This window comes from Ranitomeya variabilis, chromosome 1, assembly GCF_051348905.1.
Source record: "Ranitomeya variabilis isolate aRanVar5 chromosome 1, aRanVar5.hap1, whole genome shotgun sequence".
Taxonomy (NCBI): Eukaryota; Metazoa; Chordata; class Amphibia; order Anura; family Dendrobatidae; genus Ranitomeya; species Ranitomeya variabilis.
Genome location: NC_135232.1, coordinates 141423944 through 141444657, shown reverse-complemented (window position 1 = coordinate 141444657; position 20714 = coordinate 141423944). Strand labels below are relative to the sequence as shown.

The 20714-nt window shown below is 41.7% G+C and overlaps 1 protein-coding gene across 4 annotated transcripts in view; it reads left to right on the top strand.

Moving 5' to 3' along the window:
* SKIC3 (SKI3 subunit of superkiller complex) overlaps positions 1-20714 on the top strand; it is a 168664-nt gene that overhangs the window by 69370 nt on the left and 78580 nt on the right. For all 4 annotated transcript variants that reach the window (XM_077289343.1, XM_077289333.1, XM_077289352.1 and 1 more), the window contains 10 exons: positions 428-530; positions 1014-1190; positions 1490-1634; positions 5781-5859; positions 8533-8591; positions 9385-9441; positions 13320-13388; positions 16527-16601; positions 18429-18570; positions 18738-18831. In XM_077289343.1, coding sequence (XP_077145458.1) covers positions 428-530; positions 1014-1190; positions 1490-1634; positions 5781-5859; positions 8533-8591; positions 9385-9441; positions 13320-13388; positions 16527-16601; positions 18429-18570; positions 18738-18831 — 1000 coding nt within the window. The remainder of the gene's footprint in view (positions 1-427; positions 531-1013; positions 1191-1489; positions 1635-5780; positions 5860-8532; positions 8592-9384; positions 9442-13319; positions 13389-16526; positions 16602-18428; positions 18571-18737; positions 18832-20714) is intronic.

Sequence of the window (20714 nt, the reverse complement as noted above, 5' to 3'; positions counted from 1 at the left end):
TGAACATGTGCTGTGCTGGCATTGCTATCCCCACTCTGGCCTCCAGGGCGTCAGACCTGAGCTACCTCTTTCATTGCCATATGTGAGGCCATTAGCTCAAGTCAGGAGAACCAGCAGTCAGGTCGGGTATTGCAAGCACTGTCCATGATTAATGGCTGTGTGAAACTGACCTAAGCATATGAACAAAATGTGATAATATATATCTAACACTGGTGCCTTGGATTTACATCGATTGCTTCAGGTTTCACACAATGTATTTTTGTTGATCCATGAACCATCAAATTAAGAGAATAGATACTAACATGATGGCACACCATGATTTTATGACTATTTCCTAATATTAAGGTCATTTCTCTTCATCTCCCACATCTAGCAGCAGATAGCGGTTTAGTAGCAGTCATGATGTGTAGCTTCATATGTCTTGCAGGGCTCGGTGAATGTCACCTAATGCTTGCTAAAGGGGCACTTGCTGATTTCCTAGATGGCAAAGCTGTAGATCTAATCGGAAAGGGTCTTGAGTATTTGTCAAGGTCAGTGCTAAACACTAATGTCTATGTTTTATGTAATGTGCATAATAATGATTGCATCTGTCATCTCTACTATTTACCTATAAACATATTAAACCATATGTAATCCGTGGCTTATAGGTGATTGCTGCTTATTTTTTAGAAATGAGCTAACAGATTTTTAGGACCCTGGTCCAGTGGACAGGTCAGTATTCGATGGGGCCTGTACGTGAGCCCTGTAAGCCGTCTCCTACCCGCCAGCGTCCTCAGCTTCTCTTTTGATTGGCCAGCTTGTGGCGACGTTATTATTTAGTGTGATACACACTTGACGTCGCACCAGGCCGGCTAATTAGAGCCGCCGATATCTGCAGGAAGGAAGGCCGCTCACTGGGCTCCTGTCCAGCAGTCACAGAATACTCACCAGCCAGCTGGACCAGGATCCTGCAAATGTATATACCATACTCATTTTCCATAAAAATAACCTTATGTTTCTTTTATAATTTCTAGAGCAGTTCAGCAGCGTCCTGACCTTTTATGCCTGTGGAAACTACTTGGAGATTCTTGCTCCTGCTTGCATCTGGTCTCCCCAGCCAAAGTCAGAGTTCATGTCATGGGTGCCATTGTAGGACAGAATACAGATCAGAAGCTACTGAATAAATCCGAGATCTTAGGACTTGGGGGAAGGTAGGAACTAAGTACTTAATTGTTAACACACAATCTGTATGTAAATAAATTAAAAGCTGTTATACTATATTGCTACTCATATAGCAAATCATATGCCGGAAGGACAGGTTTAGTGCATAGAAGTCTATGGATACATCTGGTGTGTACTCTAGAAATGGTCTGCACCTATCCTTATCAGGGGTTTCATTGTTTCTACAAATATACTTTTCAATCATTTTCAATATAATTTCAGCAAGTTTGTAAATACATGGAGGATTGAGATACTGAGTTGGCACAACCCTGTACCTTACTCTCTGCAGGTGTTATGGTCGGGCACTGAAGCTTCAGCCGTCTGCAAACATATGGTCTGATCTTGGCATCAATTATTTCTACCAGGCACAGCACTCCATGATTTCTGATCACGTAGGAAGTAACCAGAGTGAGTTATTGGAAAAGTCAGTGCAGGTAATGTGTGATGCTTAGGGTAATCTGAAATCTGTATAGCCTAAGTACAGACACATTGTGTAGATGATGTTATCATCAGTTCCATGAATTTTGTCAATTTTCAATGAGGATTCTGTGCTGAAAATCCACAACAAAATATACCACAATTAGTGATGAGCGAGTGTGCTGTTACTCGAGGTTTCCGAGCATGCTCGAGTGTTCTCCGAGCATCTTGGGCGTGCTTGTAGATTATGTTTGTGTCGCCGCAGCTGCATGAGTTGTGGCTGCTAGACAGCCTGAATACATGTGGGGATTCCCTAACGGGCAATCCCTGCATGTATTCAGGCTGTCTAGCAGCTGCAAATCATGCAGCTGCGGGACTCAAACATAATCTACAAGCACGCCCAAGATGCTCGGAGAACACTCGAGCATGCTCGGAAACCTCAAGTAACGAGCTCATCACTAACCACAATACATGAGAGTAGACTTTGGAAAACCCCTTTTACATGCACTGGAAAGTGTTGGTTTAGACAAAAGATCATATGATGGATTAAAAAAATCTACAATCTGCTCTATTCTGCCACAGGTCACTTTTTTCATTTGCATTTTATCCATTGTTTCATATCACATAATTGAATTTTAGTTCTTTGTTTCTCTGTAGCAACACAGATTTATAATGCAGAGCTGAAAGCACAGTTCTACCAACAGTTACAGTTAACAGTTAGGCTGATTACCTGCCCTAAAGCATTACAGGACGTTTTTCCTACATTACTGTACGGTGCCGGTTGTGCAGATCAGAAGCAGACTACCAGCGCAGGCATGTGGAACCATTACAGGGGTTATCCAGTTAGGCATCGGGGAGCTGACGGTCAATCTGCGTGACATCGCCAGTCACACCCTGTCAACAGAGCAGAGCAGAAGATAAGCCTCTACTCTGTCGACGTGATGTCAGCAGAGGCCGGAAGAGCTCAGCGCTGGGCAGAATAGGAGCGAACCGCCTGATAGTTCATGTTGAAGAGGTTGTCCCTCACAAGATCAGGGATGCAGAGCCGATGTTGATTGTTACTTACACTACACGATTATTATAAAGTGCAGCTTGAATTGTCCATCAGTCCTGCAGCAGTCCTGGGTAGTGATATGGAAAATTGGAAAAAGTAGCACCAATTTAGGAAAAAACACAAACACATGTATTACTGTGCTAAAGTGTTATTAGTTTATTTTTATCAGTGAACAAAAGAGAAATCAAAATCAAATCAATATTTTGTGTGACTATCCATTGCTTTCAAAATAACATCAGCTATTTGATATACACTTGCATAAAGCCAGGGATTTAGTAGGATTTTTGTCAGGTGTATGACTAACCAGCTATACCAAACAAGTGATCATCATTTTCATATGTAGGTTGAAATAAAGTCATTAACAGAAAGAGCTGTGTAGGAGGCTTAAAATTGTGTGAGGAACAGCCAAACCTCTATAAAGTGAGGTTTTGTATGACCGTTTTATGTCACATGCCACACACCATGGCAAGTCTGAGCACAGCAACAAGACACAAGGTAGTTATACTGCATCAGCAAGGTGTCTCCAAGGCAAAGGTTTCAAAGAAGACTGGGATTTCAAGATGTGCTGTTCAAACTCTTTTGAATAAGCACCAAGAAATGGGCAACGTTGAGAACTATAGATGCAATGAACGATACGATGAAAGACACGATATTAGGAATGAGGTAATAGCTTCAGATAACTCCTTATCCGAATAGCTATAGCACTTACTGAATAGCTGCATCGGGAACCCGGATACCTGGAGCGCTCCCGATAATCAGCTGTTCCGAGACGCAGCTGCATATGTCGCCGCTGTGTGACAGTTGCAACACATTAATGGAGAGCCTGTTTGTTGGGCTCTCCATACATCTGTTGTGACTGCCACACAGCCGCGACATATGCAGCTGCGGTGTTGAACAGCTGATTATTGAGAGCGCTCCAGGTATCCAGGTTATTCGGTAAGTGCTATAGCTATTCGGATAAGGAGTTATCCGAAGCTATTCTCTCATCCCTACACGTTATGCTTATTTCCCTTTGAAATAGAAAGATGTCCAGGAGTGGCATCAACTCAGAACTGACAGCAATCGGTGGGACCCAGCTAGACTCTGGTCAGAATTTTTCTACATTTGGGAATTGTGGACAAAAACCATATCTTCAACATGGAAACAAGGCCAAGTGACCAAACTATGCACAAAAACATAGGAAATGGGTGCAGAAAAATGGCAGCTAATACACTGGACTGATGAGTGGAAATATAATATATTTGGCTATAAATAAAAATTAGTTTGCTCACAATGGGCTGGAGAGCGGTACAATACTCATTGTCCACGGGCAGCAGTGAAGCATGGTGGAAGTTTCTTGCAAGTTTGGGGCTGCATTTCAGTAAAGTAAGTTGGGGATTTGATCAGGATTAATGGTGTCCTTAATGCTAGGAACTATTTTTAGATCTTTAAAATTCAAATCTCTCTTAGTCCCAAAGTGTGTTTGTTGGGCTATGTGGGAGACATTGGAAATTCATCCCCACTACAGCTGGCTATAGCTAACCTACTCTGATATTTTCATCAGTGCAAAATCTGTGCCCCTGTGTGGAGCTTCATGGCATGGCTTAACATGGCTGAGCTACTGCAAGCCACCCTTATATCATCAGGCAAAATGCCACGTAGAGTGGTACAAAGCACCACTGGAGTGATGAATCACGCTTCTCTGGCATCTTATGGACAAGTCTACATTTAGGCAATGTCAGGAAAACCTTACCTGCCTGACTGTACTGTGCCGACTGGAAAGTTTGGTGGAGGCAGGATAATGCTTTGAAGTTGATTTTTAGGGGTTGGCTTAGGCCCCTCAATGCAAGTGAAAGGAAATCTTACTGGTTCGGCATACCAACACATTTTGGACAAGCTTGAAGCTTCCAATGTTGTGGGAACAGTTTGGGGAACTACTTTTCTCTCTCATCATTGGGGGACACAGGAAACCATGGGTGTATGCTGCTGCCACTAGGAGGTTGACACTATGCAAAAAAAGGTTAGCTCCCGGATGACTATGTCCTGTACACAAAGCAAGGTCCATAAAGGCATGGTTGGGATAGTCTGGTGTGGAGGAAACTGACTAGCCACGCAGAGCCCTGATCTCAGCCTCATCTAACACTTCTGAGATGAACTGGAGCAGAGACTGCGAGCCCGGCCTCTCCTGAACATCAATGTCTGACCTCCCAAATGCTCTTCTGGACGAATGGGCACAAATTCCCACAGATGCAATCTCCAAAATCTTGTAGTAAGCATTCCTAGAAGAGCCTAAGCTGTTACAGCTGCAATTGGGGCACCTTCATTTTAATGCCTGTGTATGTAGGACAAGATGTTATAAAAGTTTCTGTTGGTAGAATGGACCCAATATTTTTGTCCATATAGCGTATATATACAGTTTATATATGTAGACATTCTTGTACAACATGCTCGCCATTATACAGAACGTAACTTGGCATGACATTTTTAGAATCTTTTTACATAACATTAAATTTATGTGATGCTCATGGTTTATAGCATACCTTCAACCGGTCGGGTGCACCTGAACCACATGTTTATTAGGTGACTGGTCATTTATAACTGGTTAACTGTGAAAAAGGGATTTATAAGTGTAACAGCGCAAAAGCTACTAGTGAGATACGCCTCATCAGTATTTTATGCCAGGGCTGTATGACATTTCTGCTTTGTTATTTTGCCTTGCTGGCTTTTTTGGTCTGTTAATGGTTTCTGCACCGTGATTTTCCCACTAGGGCAGCTATGTATTCTGCGTCACACCACACACATATTGTGATGAAAGTTGTTTGCCAGTTTATGCTTTTATATTTGCCATCTTTCGATGGGTTAACAACAGCCGACACACAGCTTGGTGACATATTGAACATAAAAGTTCTGTCTTTTACTATTTCATTACAATAAAACAACTGCTGTTTTAGGATAAATGACATTTGAGCTAGAATGATTGACGTCTTCCCAATTTTATGTGACAAGTTTGCTGAAACCCTATTTAAGCATTTAGTCGTCTTCTGTGACTTTCTACAATGTTGAGTTTTCCAACCCTTCCAATACAAGTCATTTGTCTAACTACGTATATTTTCTATCTCCTGGCATTCAGTGCATTAAGAAGGCGATCATGATGGACAGCAGTAATCACCAGTACTGGAACGCACTCGGTGTTATTTCTTGCTCCAATGGTGAGATTCCTTCCTTCCATCCATCCATCTCAGTAATTACAAGCTTCTGACATCATAGCGACTGTCTTGCATCAGATACTGTGTTTGTCGACCAAATGAATCCAAGAGAGGCTTCTGCGACCTAGAGGTGCTTGGCGTTCTGCAGATATGTAACCCTACCCATAGACATCAGAAAAGCATATTAAAGTCCCGAGATTACTATGAAAAGTCTATGTTAACCTCCTAAACTCTAAAATCAATACTCAATCAATTTTTCATTTAGGCCTTGCTGATTCTCCAATGTGCTGGAGATGTAAGGCCATGTTCACACATAGCGGGGTTTACCGCGGACCCGCAGCGTTTCTGCAGCTGCGGGTCCGCTGCAGTTTCCATTGCGTTTACATTTACATGTAAACCCTATGGAAACCGCAAACCGCTGTGCACATGCTGCGGGAAAAACCGCGCCGAAACGCAGCGGTTTACAACCCGCAGCATGTCACTTCTTTGTGCAGAATCGCAGCGATTCTGCACACATAGGAATGCATTGATCCGCTAACTTCCCGCATGGGGCTGTGCCCACGATGCGGGAAGTAAGCGGATAATATGCAGATGGTACCCGGGGTGGAGGAGAGGAGACTCTCCTCCAGGCCCTGGGAATCATATTTGTGGTAAAAAAAAAAGAATTAAAATAAAAAATAATGATATACTCACCTCTCAGCGCTGCACGCGGCCGTCCGGTCTCAGTTGCTGTGCGAGCAGGACCTGCGGTGACGTCGCGGTCACATGACCGTGACGTCACGAAGGTCCTTCTCGCACAGCATCTTTGGAACCGGACCGCCGCGTGCAGCGCCGAGGAGATCGGGAGGTCAAAGGGTGAGTATATAGCCAATTTTTATTTTTTTTAGCATTACTATTGATGCTGCATATTGCTGCATATGCAGCATCAATAGTATAGGAGTAAACCCGCAGCAGAAACCGCAAAACAAACCGCGATAAATCTGCAGGGATAACCGCAGCGGTTTTGCCCTGCAGATTTATCAAATCCGCTGCGGGAGAACCCGCAGGGACCCGAATCTACGTGTGCACATGGCATAAGTCTTCTAGAGGTACACTAACCCACATTTTTTGGTCTTGTCAGAAACTTCAGTTCTTCTAGCATCAAATCAATCAATCTATGAGAGCCATGGGAGTTTTGAAATCAGACCTCACTGCCCCAGAAGTCCTTTTGTCTCTTCCCACACCAAATTTTAAACCTAAGGGTACCGTCACACAGTCACACTTTGATCGCTACGACCGTACGATCCGTGACGTTCCAGCGATATCCATACGATATCGCAGTGTCTGACACGCAGCAGCGATCAGGGATCCTGCTGAGAATCGTACGTCGTAGCAGATCGTATGGAACTTTCTTTCGTCGCTTGATCACCCGCTGACATCGCTGGATCGTTGTGTGTGACAGCGATCCAGCGATGTGTTCGCTTGTAACCAGGGTAAACATCGGGTAACTAAGCGCAGGGCCGCGCTTAGTAACCCGATGTTTACCGTGGTTACCAGCGTAAAAGTAAAAAAAACAAACAGTACATACTTACATTCCGGTGCCTGTCCTCCGGCGTCTCAGCTTCTCTGCACTGTGAGCGCCGGCCAGCCAGAAAGCGAGCACAGCGGTGACGTCTGACGTCACCGCTGTGCTTTCTGGCTCTGCTGCTTACACAGTGCAGAGAAGCAGAACGCCGGAGGACAGACACCGGAATGTAAGTATGTACTGTTTGGTTTTTTTCACGTTTACGCTGGTAACCAGGGTAAACATCGGGTTACTAAGCGCAGCCCTGCGCTTAGTAACCCGATGTTTACCCTGGTTACCCGGGGACTTCGGCATCGCTCCAGCGCCGTGATTGCAACGTGTGACCACAGTCTACGACGCTGGAGCGATAATCATACGATCGCTGCGACGTCACGGATCGTGCCGTCGTAGCGATCAAAATGGCATAGTGTGACAGTACCCTAAGAAACATGATCTCTCACCTCTACTGCTGGGAGCAGCAAAACATCTGATTACCTTGAAATGGAAGCAAACAACCCCACCATCCCTGGAGAATTGGATTGAGAAGGTTAGGGATATTTTTCGACTGGAAGATTTGACAAGCTGGGAAACGCTCTCTCACGACCATTTCCTAAAGATCTGGTCCCCTTGGTCCAACTGGATTGGAAAAAATTAGATCAGTGTTTTGGATAGCCTTAGAAATGTTCCTCATCTATGCTAGTGTGACAGAGTCTCCCTCCCCTATTTCAGCTTCAGTAAACAAACTTATTATTTCTATTTTGATGTCAAAATTTTTCTAATTTGAAATTCAACTGTAAATTGGTACGCATATGCTGGTCTTATGCCAACGTTGGACTACAAGTGACACCTGTTCGGTCGTTCCATTCCGTTTGGTTCTCTCGTTACATGGGTTATCTATAACCACATTACCTCATTTGTACTACAAACATTTGCTCCTTATAAGACATGTTGTGATGAGTGTTATATGTTTCTTTTGTTAAAATTATAAATACAGAATAAAAAAAATAGAAAAGCACATTAAACTACAGCTGAAGTGCATTTGATTGAACACTTGACAGTTATATTAAGGTTTGGGGATCCACTTTTTCTTTTTTTAACCAATTGTATTAAATTAGGTTGCTTTGAATTTTCAGATATCAACAAGGCTCTTGCTCAGCACGCTTTCATCAAATCAATCCAGTGTCAGCAAAATGTGAGTCATTGCTTTTCAATTTTAACATGAAGTTATGTGACATGTATTTGTATGTGTCTACTTCCCTTCTTTGCAATGTTCCGGTCACACGACTAATCAGCATAGTCTGCTCTCAGTTTCTTCTTTATGCTAGTTAGTTGCTTTCTTTTCTTTCCCAATATACATCTCATAGACTTACAATGCTAAAGCAACTCCTTGCCTTAAAAAAAAAAACATAAAAAGCAGGCACCACCCATGTAGTAGGGAAAAATAGGAGCTAAAAATTTCTAAAGAAAGCGAGTGTATCAACACACACAAAAATAAAGAGGTAAGGTGTGCATGACCTGCTATATAGTGTGGGTCATGGACTCTGAATAACGCTTGATATAATTTATTAGTTGAATCAGTACAAACACGGTAATCCTTGTGGCAAAAAAAATGCTTTACAAATATTTTGAAAATTGCAGAAAACTAAATACAAGTGTGTAAAGTACCAAGTGCCAAGAAAATCTGCAGTAAATGAAGGTCCAAGAGAATAAAACAAAGTTTACCAATATATAATAATAAATGAATACCGTATATAAATAGTTATAAATAATACGAAAGTGAAAGCTAAAAAGGAAAATAAGGGGGTTTGTGTAACCCTGCCCATACAGAAGGCGCTGCATGAGCTGATTGCAGTCACGTAATCTAGAAGAGGATTGAAATGTCCTTTGAAATGGGAGAAGACATACATATTGATAAGGGATTAGTGATTAAATATTTTTATTTTTCTGGGAGTTCCTCTTTAAGTATTTGTTTTAATCTTTTGCAGAATGCCATTGCTTGGACTAATCTTGGTGCTTTATATTTGCTGAATGAAAACATTGAGGTAAGTTATACTATACATACATATTCAAACAAAAGAATACAGCAGCGCTAAGATGTATGCAAGTATTGAATATATGAAACATGGCTGGCATTACTGCAGTATAGGATATACTTATAAAAATAAAGGTACTTTGCACATAAATTGGCCGATTTATGAGAGCCCACCAACCATGACAAGTCAACCTTTCTTTGACGGGACCCTAGCTTAATATTTATGAAACACGCCTATCCAGGGCTAAAATCCTACCAATTTAAAAGGTAGGTAGGATCTGGCATTGATTAAAAGCAGCCTAATATGCAAACAAAAGAATAAAGCAGCATTCTGTAAACGCTAAATGTATGCAAACATTGAATACATGAAATTTGGATTGAATTACTGCTACATGGAATATACTTATAAAAATGAAGGAACTTAGCGCATAAATTGGCCAATTCATGTGAGCTCATCAACTACGGCAAGGTGACCTTTCTTTGATGGGACCCTTGGGTTTTGTGAAACCAGCCTAAGGCCTCGTTCAGATGGCCAATTTTTTCACGAATGAGAAAATCGGACCTATTATTCTGATCAGAGTTTCATCAGATTGTGGTATGAGTGTCATCCGATTTTCTCGTAAGTGGAGACATTAAAAAAAACAATGGCTCCACCTTCTCCATTCTGAGAGTTCGTGAATATTGTACTGCATTCAGATGTCAGTGGTGCATGGACTTCTCGGTCTGAGTAAAAAATGAGACATGTGAATGGTCCCATAGACTATCATGGGTATGAATGCTCTCTGTAAAAAACACGGGTAGCACTCGTACACAAAAATCGTACGTGTCAGTGAGGCTTTAGGCTGATGGGAGGAGGGCTTTGTCAGAAAAGGAGGGAGTCATAACCACAGTAGTGTTCTACTAAAGACTGGTGTATATATATTATCTCTACCATCTTATATGCTAAATGGAGGCATCTAGACTGAAAAAAGTTATCAGCCTGAAATAAATGCCCCTGCAAAGCTTAGATTACTATCCCACATACGCACTGAGATAATTCAGTTGCTGTGGAATATAAAAGCATTTACACAGGATATCTAATAAATGTCTGATTATCGAGCTTCCCACCTCTAGGACCCCCATCTATCAGGAGAACAGGGGTTATATGTTTCCATAAGGCTCATATACTACTGAGGACATGGTCAGGGCCCTTACATATGAGACATTTATGGTCAAAAACAACACAGGGCCTGCTGTTTAATAGGCATTTCAGAAATTAATGTATACTGATAACCTGCAGGACTGCATTGCTCTTTTATCTGTATATTTTAATTTAAAGAGGGCCTTACAATGATTTTTTTTTATTTGAGCTGAGTCCGTCCTCTAATCGCTACTGTTCGACTGATTCTGGAACAGTTTTTCTTTTTCGTCTGTGCCTCTCCGTTACAAAATTATGCCTGTGGTAATCATACAAATTTTTCCTTCAAGCAACTGGGTGTATACCACAGAACTCTTCTATGAGCAACGCCGTGATTTGATTGGCCAGAGTCAGAGGGAAAAAACGAAATCTCTAACAAAGAAGTTCTGTGCAACACACCCTGCTGGTTGAAGGAAAAAGTTGTATCGTCACTACCAGGGGGCATAACTTTGGAGGGGAGGGCCATGGAAGAAAAATAAAAACTGTTCCACAATTAGTGGAGCAATACCAATTGGAGGAAGGACTCAGATTAAAGAGGTCATCTTTAAAGGAAACTTGTGAACCCCCCCCCCCCCCCCCCCCAGGGCATTTTTAAGTAAAAGGCTGCATTCTGTGAAGGTGGCTCTTATGTTTCTGATCCCTAGTAACACTGAAATATTGACTTTTATAAATTGCGCCCCATACCTGTATTGAGTCCCAGACGTATGGTGTCTCCCCCCTGTTTCATGCGCCTCCCAGCCATCCATCATCCCCCTCTTGAGTCTGTGCGCCGCCTCCTGTGTTTCTGTTAAGGTACCTTCACACGAAACGACTTTGTAACGATATCGCTAGCGATCCGTGACGTTGCAGCGTCCTGGCTAGCGATATCGTTTAGTTTGACACGCAGCAGCGATCAGGATCCTGCTGTGATATCGCTGGTTGCTGAATAAAGTTCAGAACTTTATTTGGTCATCCGATCGCCGTGTATCGTTGTGTTTGACAGCAAAAGCAACGATACCAGCGATATTTTACACTGGTAACCAGGGTAAACATCGGGTTACTAAGCGCAGGGCCGCGCTTAGTAACCCGATGTTTACCCTGGTTACCAGTGTAAAATGTAAAAAAAACAAACAGTACATACTTACATTCGCGTCCCCCGCCGTCTGCTTCCCACACTGACTGAGTGCCGCAAAGTGAAAGTGAAAGCACAGCACAGCGGTGACGTTACCGCTGTGCCCTGCTACTGCCGGCGTTCAGTCAGTCAGTCAGTCAGTCAGTGCAGGAAGCGGACCCCGGGGGACGCGAATGTAAGTATGTACTGTTTGTTTTTTTTACATTTTACGCTGGTAACCAGGGTAAACATCGGGTTACTAAGCGCGGCGCTGCGCTTAGCAACCCGATGTTTACCCTGGTTACCCGGGGACCTCGGCATCGTTGGTCGCTGGAGAGCGGTCTGTGTGACAGCTCTCCAGCGATCAAACAGCGACGCTGCAGCGATCGGCATCGTTGTCGCTATCGCTGCAGTGTCGTTTCGTGTGAAGGTACCTTTACATGCCCGGTGCCTGCCCCCATCTCCCTCCTCCACTTTCTCTTTCCTCCTTCGGCAGCGTCTGATGAGCTGAGCTCCCCACACGCAGGTCACTGGCAGGTCAGCTCATCAGAAGAAGTTGGCCCTGGGGGGTTACAAGTTCCCTTTAATGTAGATTCAGCTTTTACAGAAAGCGGAAGAATTATACTGAGTTGTGTAAAAAAAACATTCTTGTGATGTTATTTGTCTAGTAATTATCTATCAGAAAAACCTTAAAAACCTTTCGCTAACCCACAGCACTAACTTTTATTTAGTGTAATTTGTATGCAGTTCTCTTTTCCTCATGCTATTACTATGTGAAAGGGGAATGCTGACTTGTAATGGCACAATATAGGTCCATACACTCAGACCTCACCCGAGTGTGACATCTGCATAGGAATACATGAAGCTGTCAATGCTCAGGTCTGGAGAGCTGCCGGATAGTCCGCGCACTGCGTTTTGATTTTGCTCTGATTTACACTGCCATCTGACTGCTCCTTACGTGGGTTTTGTCAATGTGGCTTTGAAGTTAAGAAGTTACCTCTCATCTATACTGATGATGGTGCTACAGGGGTTGTTCGAAATAAATATTTTTTTTATCCATAGTGTTGCATCTTTTGAAAATATAAAACTCTGCAATACTTTATAGAGCCGCCTGTCTGCCGCTGCTGCAGTCTATATTGACAGACTGTAATAGGAGCGTCATGGCTATAATATACGTGAACACTGAAGACACAGCCCAGCAGCTCATGCCCTGTATCATCATAAGAGCCACTGAGACCTATGATTGGCTGCAGCGGTCTTGTATAGTATCGTTGCAACATCCCTGATGCATCCCCTCGGCAAAGACTAGAGCAGACCTGGCACTGTAGTGCGGCAAGAGGACTATGGCCTGAGTTAATTTTCAACAGTTACAACCCTATGGACAACCCAGACAACCTCTTTAATAGCTAAAAGAAGCTGTCACAAATGCTATAAAACCAAGCGACATGGAGATCTTGTGCTGTCTCGAAATCAGCAGAATGGTGCTGCAGTTTCCAGTTTACCTGGGTATTTTGGGCACTGCCTGCCACCTAGTGATATGTTCACACTGGTGCAATGTTGTCTTCAGTTCACTTTTCTTTAGGTTTCTGTAAAACATGCAGTATGTCCTTCTATTTCACAGCTGAGCCATCAAGCTTTCAAAGTAGCCCAGTCCCTGGACCCGTCTTACGTGAGATGCTGGATTGGTCAGGTGAGCTCAGATTAACGTGATATCTCCTGACTTCAGATCAAATCACCAGGTGAAGGAGGCTCCTCACACAGCGGTGTATGAAGATAGGCAGCAGTTTTTAGCCAAAGCCAAAAGTGGTTTTAAAAGCAATGAGAAATATAAAAGATTGATTTTACGTCTCCTTTCTGCTCGATCTACTACTATCTTATACTAAAAGAAAATTGCATCAAGGGCGTTTTTACTAAATACACTTGGACATATTTAGGTTGCTAAATATCCCAACTTGATCCAAAAACTGTCTTTTGTGTCTTGCACTATATTTATGATGTGTTTTAGACGCCTTTTGCACTTTGTTCGACAACGAGTGTGGTTTACTGGAAAGGGGCATGGCCTAACAAGACACCATGCCCCAAAATGTCTGGTGCAAACTAAGCCAACTAATAGGTGGTAGAAACTTAGACTAACTACAGTCTTAAATTTAGGCGACAAGTTTGCTAAATGGCGTGAACTACTCTTATACATTTGGCTAATTTTAAGACTCATTCATCAAGACTGGTGTTTTGTCTGCCAGTCTTGATGAACACAGCGCAGGAATTAGATTCACCAAATTCATTAAGGGGTGTGTGTGCCTCTTAATGAATTTTGCACATTTTTAACTGACTTGCACCACCACCAGAAATGAACTTCATTCAAGGACTGGCTTACATTACTGTAGTAATTGTGTTAGGGTGTTTGAAACGGGCTCAGCAGCTGAGCCTGCTTCACACAGAGCATACACAGGCTGTATTACATAGCTGGCATCTGCTGTGTACACCAGTGGCCAGCACTACCGCCGACCCATGCCGATAATAAGAGCCGGGTTCCAGCTGAAAGTCCCTGTGCCTGTCATGTTATTTCTCCTGCGATGTCTTTCTCTTTTTCACAGGTAAAAATAATGAAATGTAAGGGACAAAAACAAACATATTTGGTATCGCTGTGCATGTACAAGTCTGATTTATCAAAATGTAAACTAGTTTTGATCCGTTCACTAAATGTGAAACTCTAAAATTGCATTTTTTTTAGTTTCTGTACCTCCCACAAAAATGCAATACAATTCGATCAAAATATAGTAGAAAACCCCAAATGGTATAAATTAAATTAAAAAAAAATTCCTCACACAGCTACGTTGATGGGAAAATAAAAAAGTTCTGCGTCTCAGAAAATTGCAACACAAACCATTTTTTTTGCACAGTTCATTTTTTTTAAAGTCATGAAATAGTAAAATAACTGTACATGTTTGGTATCTGTGTAATTGGACTGACCTGGAGAGTCATATCAGGTCATTTTTACTGCTCAGTTGACATCTTAAAAATAAAACCCCCAAAACACTGGCGATATTGCAGGGTTTAGCTTACCATTTAACTGCACTTCTAAAGTAAAGGAAAATAGCAAAAAATTTTGATTTTGGAGGTAAAATTAATGTTGTCATTGAAAACAACAACTTGTCCCACGATAAACAAGCCTTCATCTGTCTATTTCGGCAAAGGAATAAAAATGTTACGGCAATTTGAAAACCGAGAGGAAATAATTACAATTCAAAAACAAAAATTGTCTGTGTCCTTAAGGGGTTAATAATGTACCCCATTCTGTGTAAAATCACCCTATATAGTGCAGTGCATTGGCTGATGCAGCATGAATATGGTAGACGGTATTAAATGACGTGCCCCTGAGCTGATTGGCACTGGGGGCCCATTTGTGATTTTGGCTAGTTTCTGGTGTTTTTTGCCCTTGTTTCATTTGCACCTTATTCTTTTTTTAATTGATGCCATTTTAAAAGTCTTATTCAATGTGTTAGTCTGCTTTTTTAATACTCGTCAATCTGGGCAGAGATTGGGGGTTTTTAGATATTTTTGGCTGATTCATCAATTGAGACTCTTTATAAAGTTGCCAAATTTTGGCGCAAATGTAGATCCAGACACTGCTAAAGTAATTTTTATGTACGGCTGAAGTTTTTGTTTCATTTTAATGGAATATGTGACTTTTTGCATTAGAAAGTTGCAAGCAAGGTTAAAGACCAAAATAAAAAGTGTTTGGGATTTTACGCAAAATTCATGAACTCATGTGCGCCATTTTGAAGAATTGGGCACAAAATATGTTAATGAATTCCACAATACAAAAAAAGGGAGATGTGATTAACCCCTTCACGATATATGACGTACTGTTACATCATATGTCATATCCCTGCCTTTGATGCAGGCTCGCTCGTCGAGCCCACATCTTTTCTGACAAATGATAGCTGTGGCTGGAGCGAAGTTCTGTAATGACTGTTAACCTCCTAAATGCCACTGTCAATCTCTGTCATCGTTGTTTAACATGCACTGGCAAAGGGTCGCATCTTTCCATGCTCCCATTGGCGCATCGTGGCATGATCATGGGGCGCCGATAGATTACTATGATGTCAAGGAATCTGCTGCTTGTCATGATGATTTTTGCTGATGCTCCGCTATGTATAGCCAAGAGGTCAGATGATTGCAGCTTCAATCTACTAAGGTGACTATTAAATACAGTGAAAAACGTGTGAAAAAAATACAAAAATAAAAAAAAAATATGACAAATAAAAATGAAATAAAAATACAAAATATACATATTTGGTATCGCTGTGTTCGTAAAAGTCTGATCTATCAAAATAGATATAATATATATAAAAAAAATTAATACAATCGGTAAATATGGTGGGATGGCTTTAATGCTTTTTTGAGTAAATTAGTGTTAACTAAGTACTCTGAACAATTTACTCATTTACTTGTTGTAGGGTCTATGTTCATTTTGTTTGTTTTTGTCTCTTCCTCGGGTTTTGTCTGTAATATGGCCGCAGTGTGAATGTGTTCTTTCACTCTGCACATATACCAGCTTATAGTCTTGCTCAGGTTTTTGGTGTTGCTTACTTACAAACTGAAGAGTATCAAGCTGCAGTCACCATTCCTTCATGGCTTGGTGTCTGCACAGCTTGTGGTGGTAAAATTACAATCTGGAAGTTTCCTTCTTATTTTAGTCACTGTATCGTAATTTCATGCAGATAAAAGTCCCAAAATAACCCGAAATGTCCATGAATTTATTGAACATGAGTTTGCGTGTGCGATTCACATTCTCTGACTGTACAATTATCGGTCTTCCCCTTAGGCACTGATTGCAGAAACTGTTGGAAGCTATGAAACGATGGATCTTTTCAGGCATACAACAGAGCTTAGTATGAATGTAAGTTCAATGGTTTCTCCCTCCAAGATTTTAAAGTCTTATTCCCAAAATATTAAGTTATCCCTAATCTATAGGGGACTATGCCGCACTCATCTTTTTCCAGTAATCCCATAGATGATGAATGGAAGTTTCCTCCATCATGGTCTAGAGGCCTGATCTCAGGATTACCGGTGGGTCCTTGGTGTCAGAGCATCAGCAATCAGTAAATTATCTGCGATCCCATGTATCCAATGTAAGGTGTATTATGTAAGGTTCTCATCCCCACACTCCCTTTTAAGGATAAAGCCCCCTTACTCATTGGATTACTGTCAGCTGACACCTCCCTTATTGATATTTTCAACCAACAATCTAATGTGTATGGGATTCCCAGATGTTTATTGTCAGGGGTAAATAGCGACACGCATGTCCAATTTCGGACTGTCAGTCGTAGTGTCTCCAGGAGGTAGGCCACCAGACATGTCTGGCAAAAGCTCTCTCATAGAGAATACAGGTACCACAAGAGCTGGAGAGCAAGAAGAGCGCAGTAGGGTTTTAACCAATAGCAATAACTGTATTGGTGCGGGGAGCTCGCTCACCTGATAGGGCTGTGTATCCACAACAATTTCAAGGCATAAATAATCCAGCTACTGCAACACCATGGGTCGCAAAACCAGGAAGGTACTGCTGTGGAAAAATTACCGTAAGTGTTTTATCTGCACTGCTTGTGGAATTCCACGGAAAGGATCCAGGATCCATAGGATAGAAGAAATGTGGTTTATTATCTATGCTTTTCTACGTCATCCAACTTCTTCCTCAGGATACAACCACAGTGAAGATACATTGACATACAGCTTTATAGGATTCGTTGGCATTTGAATAAGAGCGCCAAAAGGGCACATGATGTGTGAAAGTTCATCCTTAGTCCTTTGCATACGGAATTCAGTAAAATTATATATAAAAAAAGCAAAATAAAGATAACAGAACTAAAATTTTAAAAGCAACAATTATGGAGTTTGTTACATATAAATTATCATTATCACAAAATGTGACCACAGACTTGTGAATCCACAATGCACGCGATGTGAAGATTCTCCGGGGCTTTCAGCAAGACTGGTCATGTGACTGCAAGCATGCTATATGCATACTTCTGCCCACATTCCCATTAGACGTGCACAGCCTCACTCAGTACAAGTGAATTGAGCGAGGCTGCACATGTCTAGTCGGAATGTGGCCAGTAGTATGCATATCACATACTTGAAATCACATGACCACTCTGTCTGACCGTCCGCACCGTAGAATCTTTACTGTGCACGCTGCGCGGATTCACAGAGTGACTGCAGACTTTTGTGATAACCCGGGACCACCCCTTTAACTATGGTTCAATGGGGCTCTTCACAGAGAAGCCAGAGAGGTTTATTACCACCTCGGTATTACCGATCACCATAAATATATGGCGCTCAGCGATACCAGGTGCCCTGTGTGAACCAGAACTGCAAATTCTTCTCAGACCTTCTGTAGATCAGTTCTATTATATAAGAACCAAGACTATGGGTTCTGCTGTGATGTCCGATATGTCATCACCAGTTACAGACAAAAGTGAGTATACATTCCCAATTTCCTTTACCAAGGTCAGAGCAGTGGAGTAAAACCTGCTAGCCTCATGATGGCCACTGCAGGATGACTAGTTGTTCAGTGTGGTTGTATATTTCGTTTAATGCATTATGGTTATAACATATTGGATACAAAAGTTTGGGTATCTCCAAGTCTAGCTAGCTGTGTCCCGGGACTTATGAAAAGGTATACTGATTCTGAAAACCATTATTTATTGTTTTATTTGGCTCTTTTTAGACCGAGGGAGCAAAGGGATATGCTCACTGGGTCTGTATGACCCTCCTGGATAAAAGCAATAGGAACACAGAGCTGTACCGCTATAACATTGTCCAGATGAATGCCATCACTACGGCTCATCTAGCACTGAGCAAATACACAGGTAACGTATCCCTGAAATCTCACTCCGGTTCATGTTACTGTATTTCAGGGGTATTGTCTGGTAACATTACAGGAGGTAAAATATGTAGAAATGATTTGAATAAAAAAAAAAGTCGACATTTGTAACAGAAGCGTTTCCTTACGTAATACATTGTGTTCTGTCCTTAGAACGAATACAAAGTGATTCAACCGCATTTGGGATGCTGGGATATTTAAATGAACATCTAAAATTAAAGAGACAAGCAAAGGAGGCTTACGAGAGGTAATGTTGGCAATTACAGTACCTTTTTGTGTAGTGCATAAGTTGCGTTTTTTAGAAACACATTAATAAACTGCCCCTTCAACTGATACACAGCTAAAAACGAATCTATTGCAGTGGCCAAAGGTTTTTAGAATAGGAATTGTTTTTTGTGGAGCTTATAGTTGATGTTCGAGGCATGCTGTGATCATGTATGAGAGCAGGGCAGCCTGCATGTCCTTTTTTCCGTGGTGCCCATAACAGTTATGGCTCCAGCCATGATTTCTTCATGTAGGACTTTGCTGCTCCTGGTAATATAAACTCTAGTTTATGTATTGGCTGTATAGGAGGTAATGAGACTCATACTTATTATTCACTGCTGAACCTTTTCACTTTCGCATTTCTACATTAAAACTGGTTCTAGTTGGTGGTCTGCTGTCAAGATCTGATGGTCTTGGCGTTGAGGTCCACTGGTAGTTGAGACCACCTTCACTTAAGATCTGTGACTCTCCAAATGATTTAGTAGGTTTTGAATGTTTGAAAGTCTGAACAGTTCTGCCTATTTTATACGAATAAACAACAAGTAAGAAAATGTGTGAAGATGAACATGAGGCCCAATTATATTTCCTTTAGTGTATGTGGCACTTTATGTTCGGCTTGGATCACAGCAGGATTGCTGACATGCCAGCAATTCTTGGACAGTTTTTAAAAAATAAAAGCACCTTTTTTTTTTCCTCTATCCGTAGAAAAAAATTGATGCATCTGTGATTTTTTTTTTTTTTTTTTAAGCTGGAGGAACTTGTACAAATTGTCAGAATTATGGGCTGCAGATGGATGCCACTTAAAATTTTGAAGAGGTTGTCCACTACTCACACAACCCCTTCTCAATCCTCATATTTCCCCTTTGTAAAATAATAACATTAATACTCCGCTCTGGTGCTGTTTCAGCAGTGTCGGCACTGGTTCTCCCGGGGATCGCGTAACATTTTTATGTCATGCGATCCCTGCGGCCAATCAGCACTGTCTTCACGCTCCTCGACATCAGCCAAGTCACATACATTCAGGGGAAGTGAGAGCTGTTACTCTTTTATTTCCTCGAAATGTATGTGATTCGTCTGTAGGCGAGCACTGATTGGCTGCAGAGATCGTGTGACATATCATTGTTACGCGATCCCTGGGAGAGCCAGTACTGACACCACTGACCATTAGAACAGCACCGGAGGTGAGTATTAAGTGTTATTATTTTATAAACATGAAACATGAGGATTGAGAAGGGGTTGTTTGTGTAGTGGACAGTCCTGTTAATTATTTATTATGGCTTTCCAATGCATCAGTAAAAAATATTGGCTGTCTGTGATTTTTTTCATAAGCTGTCTTGAAAAATCAAGTTGGCACGATTATCTTCTCCATTAGGAGCTATCTGATATCTTTTTTTATGGGCAAAATAACTTGGTAAGACTATTTTTCTTGTAAAAAATTGATGAACGCTTTGTCAGAACTAGTGATGAGCGAATATACTCGTTACTCGAGCACGCTCGGGGGTCCTCCCGAGTATTTTTTAGTGCTCGGAGATTTAGTTTTTCTTGCCGCAGCTGAATGATTTACATCTGTTAGCCAGCATAAGTACATGTGGGGATTCCCTAGCAACCAGGCAACCCCCACATGTACTTATGCTGGCTAACAGATGTAAATCATTCAGCTGCGGCAAGAAAAACTAAATTTCCGAGCACTAAAAAATACTCGGAGGACCCCCGAGCATGCTCGAGAAATCTCGAGTAACGAGTATATTCACTCATCTCTAGTCAGAACCTCATGGACCCATTATAAGTCAGTGGGGTCAGTAAGGCAAAAATGGCAACTACAGAGATCATGTGAACAGAGCCTTAGAAAATTACTACTATATATTT